At 46.1% G+C, this 9,580-nt stretch overlaps 1 protein-coding gene across 5 annotated transcripts; it reads right to left on the bottom strand.

Annotated features, from left to right (window-relative positions):
* Positions 1–534: 534 nt before the first annotated feature.
* Positions 535–9,045, bottom strand: LOC128783037 (uncharacterized). 5 transcript variants are annotated; one of them, XM_053933625.1, is made up of 3 exons: positions 9,004–9,045; positions 4,769–6,387; positions 535–4,080 (listed from the first exon to the last, which is right to left on the bottom strand). In XM_053933625.1, exons 2-3 carry the CDS (start codon positions 6,035–6,037, stop codon positions 3,814–3,816), a joined length of 1,536 nt encoding a protein of 511 aa, XP_053789600.1. In that variant the 5' UTR covers positions 6,038–6,387; positions 9,004–9,045; the 3' UTR covers positions 535–3,813. The 5 variants fall into 5 exon arrangements, 4 of the variants coding, with proteins under 4 accessions (XP_053789600.1, XP_053789601.1, XP_053789602.1 ...); XR_008428962.1 differs by lacking the exons at positions 4,769–6,387; positions 9,004–9,045 and adding an exon at positions 4,450–4,601 and having other exon boundaries at positions 535–4,159; XM_053933626.1 differs by lacking the exon at positions 9,004–9,045 and having other exon boundaries at positions 535–4,159; positions 4,769–6,512.
* Between the last annotated feature and the right edge of the window lie 535 nt (positions 9,046–9,580).

Raw genomic sequence — 9,580 nt, 5'->3', positions numbered from 1 at the left:
GAGGAGTGTTATAGATACATATTATAATATTGGCTTTTTCAAATATCAATGTGGATTTTATATGTGTGATGTTCAAGTAACTTTGTTATAAAGATATAGTTTCTAATTTTGTTGTTAATTAAGCTTAGACATAGTAGTGCAATAGCTGACAGAAGTCTGCTTGTGTTAAAATGCCTGCTTGGATGGGATAACATCCAATGAACACAGGATGAGGACACCTGCTACAGATCTGCCAACGATCAGCACTCACCGTCTGAAGGCAGTGTGGACCAAGGCCCGAACTGGAAGTGATAAAGAGAAGGAGCCAAACCCCAGCCAGGAAACACGCATGCTCTGAAAAGGGGGACCCAAGGAGGGGCCATGTAAAATAGTTCCTGGAAAATGTAAACTAGGTTATGGATATGCATAAGGGGCTGTGAATATGCAACAGGCTGATGTGAGGGAAAAGGTATTTAAGGGGGATCCCCGAAGGTAACAGGGTGCTCTTGGCTGAGTGCCATGATGCATCCACCCATAAATAACCTTTGCTCTGTGGTCCTTGTCTCCCATTGTCCTTTATTAAACTTTTTACATTTTCACAGGAGAGTGAACATGTTTTTTACATGGGCTACACATGCTTATACACAATTCTAGGAAGACTAGTAATTTTTTACTACAATGATTGGGTTAATCATCACATAAACAAACTTATCCATTTTGCAATGTTTTGCTCATAGAAGTTGATTCAATCTTCTTTCTTGATTCAGTCTTCTTGCAGTCTTCAAAGCTCTGTTTGCTCTTGCCAAGGCACTCTGATTATCAAGTCTTTTATGCTAATCAGGTCCAAAGTTCATCAACTCACTTCTGTCCTGGCAGCATGGCTGTGTCTACGCAAGCAGGGAAACACTAATCGAGAGAATTCCACTAAGGTGAAGGCAGCCTCAGCCTCCCGTGACCGAGCTGCCGGGTATGATCTGTCAGATCCCATGAAGGAGCCTCTAGTATGTATGCCCAGGGAAGAAATGGGAACCAGGGCTAGAGGGGCCCTGCCTCGAGCCAGGGAGAGGCACGGGAAAACCGGATCTCTGGTCAGTGTGGATCCGATGGCCTGGCACATCAGAGCCACAGAAATATGAAACCTTAGCTGATACTGGTGCGCAGTGTGCCCTGATACCATGGGGACATGTGGGGGCAGAACCTGTTTCCATTGCCGGGCTGACGGGGGGATCGATCACAGCAATTGACCCTGTTGGGAGCCGAGGTGAGCCTGACTGGGAAGGAGTGGCAGAAACATCCCATTGTGACCGGCCCAGAGGCCCCGTGTATTCTGGGCATAGACTTCCTCCAGAATGGCTACTACAAAGACCCAAAAGGACTCAGGTGGGCTTTTGGCATAGCTGCTGGAGAGGCAGAGGACATGAAGCAGTTGAACACCTTGCCTGGACTATCAGACTGTCTGGAACCGACTGCCCCAGGGGTGGAAGCACAGCCCCACCAGCTGCCATGGACTGATCCAGGCTGCACTGGCAAAGGGTGAAGCTCCAGAACACCTGCAGTACATCGATGGCATCATTGTGTGGGGGAACACAGCAATGGAAGTATTTGAGAAAGGAGAGAGGATCGTCCAGATTCTGCTGGAAGCCGGTTTTTTGAGAATGCACATTCCTGAGTAAAACCAGATTTAGGGCCCTTTCTACCTGGTCACCCACAAAAAGAACGATTTCCACTGGAGCCCTGAACAGCAACAAGCCTTTGCCCAGATCAAGCAGGAGATCGCTCATGCAGTTGCCCTTGGCCCAGTCAGGACGGGACCAGAGGTGAGGAATGTGCTCTACTCTGCAGCCAGGAACAATGGCTTGTCCTGGAGCCTTTGGCAGAAGGTGCCTGTGGAGACTCGAGGCCGACCACTGGGATTCTGGATCCAAAGCTACAGAGGGTCTGAAGCCAAGTACACTCCCACAGAGAAGGGAATCTTGGCCGCCTGTGAAGGAGTTCAAGTTGCCTTGGGGGTGATTGGCACAGAAGCACAACTCCTCCTGGCACCCCGACTGCCGGTGCTGGGGTGGATGTTTCAAGGAAAGGTTCCCACATCCTGCCACGCCACCGACACCACACAGAGCAAGTGGATTGCCCTCATCACACAGCACACCCGTATTTGGAAACAGAACTAGGATTTTGGAAATACAAACTGGCCAGAAGGTGAAAATTTGGTCTTGCTGATGAAGAGGAGCAGGAACAATTGGCATGGACTGAAGAAACTCCACCATACAAACACCTACCAGCAGAGGAAACACGCTACGCTCTTTTCACGGACGGTTCCTGTCGCATCGTAGGGATGAAACCAGAAGTGGAAAGCAGCCGTATGGAGCCCCACACGACAGGCTGCACAAGCTACTGAGGAGAAGGTGGATCAAGTCAACTTGCTGAACTCAAGGCCGTTCCGCTGGCCCTGGGCATTGCTGAGAGAGAGAAGTGACCAAAGCTCTGCCTTTATACCAATTCATGGATGGCAGCCAATGCTCTGTGGGGCTGCCTGGAAAGGAGGAAAAAGGCCAACTGGCAGCTTAGAGGAAAACCAGTCTGGAATGCTGATGAGCGGAAAGACATTGCCTCTCGGGTGGAGAGGTGCCTGTGGAAGTCTGCCATGTAGATGCCAATGTCCTCAAGAGTCGGGCTAATGAGGAGCACTTAAACAACGAGCAGGTAGATCAGGCTGCAAACACAGAGGTGTCAAAGATAGACTTGGATTGGCATCACAAGGGGGAGTTGTTCTGAGCTCGATGGGCTCATGATGCCTCAGGTCATCAGGGCAGAGATGCCACCTATAAGTGGGCACGAGACCGAGGGGTGGATCTAAGCATGGACAGTATTTCTCAGGTTATCCATGACTGTGAGACGTGTGCTGTGATCAAGGAGGCCAAGCGGGTGAAGCCCCTGTGCTATGGTGGGCGGGGGTCCAAGTACAAGTATGGGGAGGCCTGGCAGATTGACCACGTCACACTGCCCCAGACACGCCAAGGCAAGCGCTACGTGCTCACCATGGTAGAAGCCACCACGGGATGCTTGGAGACCTCCCCTGTGCCTCACAGCACTGCCCCAACACCATCCTGGGCCTGGAAAAGCAAGTCCTGGGGAGGCATGGCACCCCTGAGAGGACTGAGTCAGACAAGGGGACTCATTTCAAGAGCGGCATTGCCAACACCTGGGCTAGAGAACATGGCATCGAGTGGGTGCACTGAGACCCGCACTGGGGGTGCTCTGGGACCGAGACTGAGACCGAGGTCGGCATCGGGACCAGGATTGCTCCAAGACCGGTGCTGGGACCTGTACCTGGATTGCTCTGGGACCTCTGAGTTCACTCTGGGGAGCTTTGGCTGCACCCCAGAGCAGCACTGGGACTGGGACTGACTGGGAGTGACTGGGAGGGAGCCCTGGGCAGCGTGGGACCACCTCCGTTCACAACGTTCAGTGCAGTCATCCCGGTCCAAATGATCCCAGTTTGTATGATCCCAGTCTGGATGGTCCTGATCCACATAGTCCCAGTCTGTGCACCCCCAGTCTGTAGGATCCCAGTCCCCATGATCCCAGTCCATATTATCCCAGTCCGCATGATCTCAGTCTCTATGGTCCTGCATGGCACACACTCCAAGGGTCTGGAATTCCAGTTCCCAGTAGGGAAACATGTTCCTGCCCTTGAAGGCAAAGCTCTTAAGAAGGGGCCAAAAGCCAAGTGCAGCAAGATCCTACAGTGACATTTCACTGCCAGCCTTCAGTGGCTTAAGATCAGAGATTAGAAGCAGGCCGCGCATCAGGCTGTCCCGAGCTGGGTCCATGTCAGGTCTTTGCCAAGTCCTTGCCAACTCCTTGCCAAGTTCTTGCCAGGCCTTGTTCGGAACAGCCAGCGTGACGGTTCAGTGGTTGCACCTGCGCTGTGTCCTGTTCTAAGCCGGAACTGCAGTGGGGGAAGGGATTCTTTCTCGTGGCAATCGGAAGGCAGAATGGAAAATGAGGGGCTTCAGACGGGCTCTTACACCACCCCGTGACTGACGATTGCCCTCGAAAGATCTTCATCAGCAGGGTTCCATGGTGTCGTCGTGGAGTCTTCAGGACTCGTCAAGTGTTGGCAGCAATCCCAGGGAAAAGAGAAGAGAAAAAGGAAAGGAAAGAGAAAACAGAAAAACTAAAACAATTAGTAAGCAAATTATAATTAAATAATAAGCAGAATACAATAAGTATTAATTAAACCAGTAATAGTTAAACAATAAATTGTTTAGATAATAATCAATATTCATCAATTGAACAATAGATTGATCAAATAATAAACCAGTATAATCAATATTAAACAATAAAATAATAAACCTAGTACAATCAATATTACTCAGTACAATTTTCTAATCAATAAACAAAAATAATTAAAACAGTGATTAAAACAAATCATAAGAGAAAATTATGTAAAACATATCTTCTAACCTTATAATCTCCTTGTGTCTACAGTCCTGGGAACATCTATAGTGTAAAGGATGTCGGCCAAGTGGTGTGCATTAATTATAGATGTCAATTTTGTTCATCGTTTCATCATTCTCCAATTCACAATAAGCAAGATTACTGATAAAACAAAACCAATCATAACTAAAATCAGAAGAAGAACAATGGGATGACACAATTTGTTCAGGACACCGGTGGCAGTAAGCGACCACCCGAAAAGGGTATCCCACCACCTGTGCACGGCATCACTTTTCACCCTTTCTACAACACGATGTATTTCTTGCACATCATGATGAACAGTTACCAGAGTTTTCTGTCCATTCTCCTTGATTTTTCCTAGGATCTCTATTAGATCTTGATGAAGTAATAGTTGCTTTACCAAAGTAAGGTTCATCCCAATGGGAGTAGGCAATAGCTTGTGAATCAACGTGAGATTGGATTCTAAAAGTTCATGTAAGGTAACTGGAGCTACAAAAGAAAAATCACATCCTGCAATTTTAGTAAAGTTGCAAGCACAAAAATTTGAATGATTTTTAGTATCTACTACTGTACTTTCTATAAACACAGTATCACAAGTGGTTCTAAAGCAGGCACACCCATTGCCTGTATGTACAAGGACTGTTTCAGAAGTCTCGTTAGGATGAATGTCAAAATGACAGATATTTTGTTCTGTGTCTAAACAGATATCTTGAGCTATAATTGCATTACCTTCACAGATAAACCCTAGTTGTTCTCGGATAGTACAGGACTCTAAATTGACAGTTTGCCATTTGTCATTAATTTGACGGGCCCATTCTCTATGTTCAGAAGGATAGAAAGTGGCTCCGTCATGATTTAATCCTAGTGCAATGATAGGGAATATCAAATGCACCGAGGCATTACTTATGGTCAACACAAATGCTGTGGCTGTGTTTGTGTTAGGGTCATAGGTAAAATTCACTAAATTCCACCAGGATTGGAAATCTCTTTCAAAGTCAGTGGCACTGTCCCAGACTATTTTCCTAATTTCAGTAGGAAAAGTGCCTTCTTCACCTTCTCTTATAATTGAGGCAGCAACTGACTGCATCCATAATTGAGCCTGGATACAGCTAAGAGCTAAGGAAACGTTGCTTTGTGTGGCATTAAGTGCATTAATTATCAATTTGCTATCATTTACATTTATCTTTTCCCAATTTGGTAGAATGTTTGATAGCAACCACTGATGTGTTCCCAAGGCCGATAAGGACGATTGCAGTGGCTGCTGTATTTTGGTTAAATCTTTAGTCGTGGAGGCCAATTTATTCATTAATACTTCTGAATCAATACTATTTAGGATTCCCAGTCCCGTTCCCACTACACCAGTTATGTCTCTTTGCACCCGGTTTTTAGGAGGGTTCCACTGTCGCAGCCAGGTTGTCCAACCCTGAAAAGAGGTTTGCAAAAAGGGTGAACAAGCTGGTTGTATTTCTGAGACATTGTTTTGCATCAACAATTTGACTTGTTTAAGAGACCATGCTGGATTAAATAATATCTGTTGTTGGCCAGTTTTCCTGATTATATATGGTCCAACTTCAAAAATTTTCGGGGTAAGCATAACTGGTGGCTGGGCTCAAGTGGTCGTAGTGGTGGTGGTATAAACCGTAGTAGATTGGGCTACAGCATTTATTATAAACTTAAAAGAAAGCCCTTCGGTGTTTTTTCCCATAAGCAAACCACTTCTGCAGTCTGTGTTAGTGTAAAATTGTGCCAACAATCCTGTATGCTTGGGTGCGTACAAACCTTTTTGTGCTTAAAGAGATCCTTTCACTTTTTCTGCATGCTACCACAATTAGTTCAGACCACGGCCACTCAGCTGGTTTCTGGCCATGGGGTTGTGGTAGGATGCAGAAAAATATTACCAGTTTTATCATGGATTAGGTGGTCTTCATGTCCCTCGGAGTTCTTCTGAAAAAGTAAACACAACAGAATTCTGCCGCCGAGAGGCAGAAAAGTTAGAATGATGGAATTATCCAGCATGTATTTGTCCAATGCTCTTTCCCTAGAGCACCAGAGGCTTCCCATGCATATTTATTCAGAGGGGGTTTTAGCACAAGTGCTACTAGTCCTATAGTAAGAGAGGTCCACCAGAACAGGTTGGCCAGGGTAATGAGCTGGATTATTAGGATCATTTGGTACAGAGCATAGGAGTCACTGTAGATGCAGACCAAAGAGGAATTCTGTGCTTCTCGTTGAAAAATACTCCAGACAGCTATCAGCTCCCCAACATGTACACTACCTTCTCCCTCTGTAATAATTTGCTCACCAGAGGAAAAGTGGAGGGCTTCTGCCCTATATTTCCATACTTTTCCTTTCCCTTTAGCAGAAGCATCAGTAAACCAAGAGTTTGCTGATTGTTTGGGGCAGAAAGGAGGGGTTACTTTGATTACAGAGGCAGGTTTGTCCAAGCTGTCAGTTTCTTGGATTGCTAAAGTTTTTACAGGTCTTTCTGCCATTGAGAAGAAGTTGCAGTAATGTTCAACCTGAGCATACCACTTTCTCACTGAGGCCCTCTGGGCCACCCCGTCAGGAGGGGGAGTCCCACTAGTGACTGTCTTAATAACCTTGAAGGGGCCTCTCAATACAATTGGTTGTTTTCATGCAATTTTTTCTACTTCTATGAAAGCTAAGATAACCATCAACAATCCTTTTTCCCAGGTAGTGTATCTTTTCTCAGCATCTTTGGAACCGCGTGAGTAAAAACCAACAGGTCTTGTCAGAGCCTCAGGACCCCGCTGCCATATGTGTACTGACAGCCCTGAGGAGGCAAATCCCCATTCCACCTGGAAAGGATCTGTAGGATGGATAGGGGTCACTGCTTGATGAGCTGTTGCTTCAAAAAGCAGCAATTGCAATGCTGACTCCTGAGAAAGACTCCAATCCCATTTCACCCCTTTCCTCAACAAGTCATAAAGGGGAACAAATGGGTCGTTCCAGTTACTAGGAAATCTGTCTGGTCTTTCTACAGGAGATACAGCTACTATAGTTTTTTGAAGGAGAATTGCTGTAGGTTTGAGTGATTCTGGAAGCCCACAAATTAAAGGGGTCATTATCTCGGGCTTCACAGGTAATTGCATCAGGGATTCAAAGTCAGGAATTAATTTCTTTTTGTGAGTCATTTGCAGGCAAGCAGCTTTGTGCACATTTTCCAAGAGTTGGTCGGGGGTACTAATTCTAGCTATGGGATCTCCCCTTTCCAAGGGGCTTGTTCCCCCGGCCCAAAAAGCTGCACGCTGTGTCAGGGACCATGTGTCACCTTTCTCTCCTGTTGTTAAGAAGACACCATGTCCCCAATACCCACTGGCTTCCTGTTCAGTTAATTGAATTTGATCACCACAAGTGAGGGACACCCGGAAAACATATTCTGTTTCTGATTCATGTGGAGGGTGTCCGTATTCCCTTTTAAGCTTAGCTAGCTCGGTGGCAGTGTTTAGTTGTGATGGTATGTGTTTGGTTGTGATGTGAGGTTGGAGATCATCATCACTGAGATAGTTATACTCTGTTTTAATCAAGGGTCTCAAGTGATGGCAGCAATGTTCCCCACAATTACTTGCTGCTTCAAGTTCTTGATGAGGATAGATTTGTTTCATGTGAGGAGTTTCCTTCTCCTCAAGCTCTGTAGAGGAATCAGCATTATGTGATTTGTTAATATGTTCCTCTGTTAAGGCAGCTCGCAATGCATAGATCACATTTTTTGCTTCATATAATTGTTTTTGCAAAATTTCAACTAGATTTTGAAGGGAGTCTATTATAGCATGTTCATCACTTCTTTGCTCGAAGCGATTTTCTATAGCTGCCATAAGACAAGCTCCCAAAACTGAGCATAAGATAGTTTTATTTTTGCCCAGTTTGAATTTTGTTTCATGTTGTAATGAACACACTCTATCAATAACACTTTCTAAGTTAAACCAATTACTCTGTGCCCATTTTTCTCCTTCCGTAGAAGGTTTGGCATTGTGTTTGGCTAGTAGTGCATAAAATTCAGCTTTAATTTCAAGGCTAAGATTGTCACTCATTTTGTGAAGGGACCAAAACCACGACAGGGAGGTACAAACTTAAGTTCCACAAAACTACACAGCCCTCTCTGTGTCGCCCTTCGCTTCCCGCGGTGGGTGAAAGGACAATAATCTGCCTGGGAGGCTCTGCTTAGTTGCTTCAAGTTGTCCCTTCCTTCCCAGACCAGATACACACAACAACAACAAAACAACAGAGTCCCGCCTTTTGCACTAGGGGATCCTTTGTGAATTCCCAAAGACAGTGTGAGTGCCTTTTCACCTGCAACCCTTCTGTCTAGACAGAAATCCTGTCCGTGATGCCAATTTTAATGTCACGATCCGCTTATTGCGGGGTGTCGTGATGGTTCTTTTCACCAATCCCAAAAGTGCAAAAAGGCAAACAACAAGGGACTATCAGTTAATCACAACAAATGCACCTTTATTAGGGGCCAAAACAGCAAATGCGATAGTGGGGATCGGAAAGGAGATAAAGGATAGAGAGAAAGAAGAGGGGTATGGGAATAGCTACCAACACAGGCGAGATCCTCAGTGGTCCGGACGATGGGGATCCGTCTGTCGTGTCGGGGAAGTCTCCGAAGTTCTGGTCCACTCGGGGGTCCAGTTATAGTCCACAGAGGAAAGAGGGGGGAACAAGTGTAACAATGAAAGTCCATTGTAATCGCCCCGAGGGAACAGGTGAGTCCACAGAAACCACCAAAGCAAGACAAATACAATGAAGAATAAGTCCATTAAAATTACTGAAGGGAAACAGGTCATGTTGGTGGTCAGACCACCAATTTCCCCTCCTCCCTGTAGTAGGGGTCTCAGTCTCAGTCCTTGGAAAGAGGGTTCTCATTCTTTGTCACAGTGGTAATGAGGCAGATGAGGGGTCTTCAATGAAGGACCACGGGAGTCACCACAAAAGTTCATTTGGCTTAAGAACGGAGATTAGAAGCAGGCTGCGCATCAGGCTGTCCCATGCTGGGTCCATGTCAGGTCTTTGCCAACTCCTTGCCAAGTTCTTGCCAAGTTCTTGCCAGGCCTTGTTCGGAACAGCCAGCGTGACGGTTCAGTGGTTGCACCTGCACTGTGTCCTGTTCTAAGCC

The sequence above is a fragment of the Vidua chalybeata genome, unplaced genomic scaffold (assembly GCF_026979565.1).
Source record: "Vidua chalybeata isolate OUT-0048 unplaced genomic scaffold, bVidCha1 merged haplotype W_reject_10, whole genome shotgun sequence".
Classification (NCBI taxonomy): Eukaryota; Metazoa; Chordata; class Aves; order Passeriformes; family Viduidae; genus Vidua; species Vidua chalybeata.
Note: the sequence above shows the minus strand (reverse complement) of the source record. Positions and strands in the feature narration are given on the sequence as shown.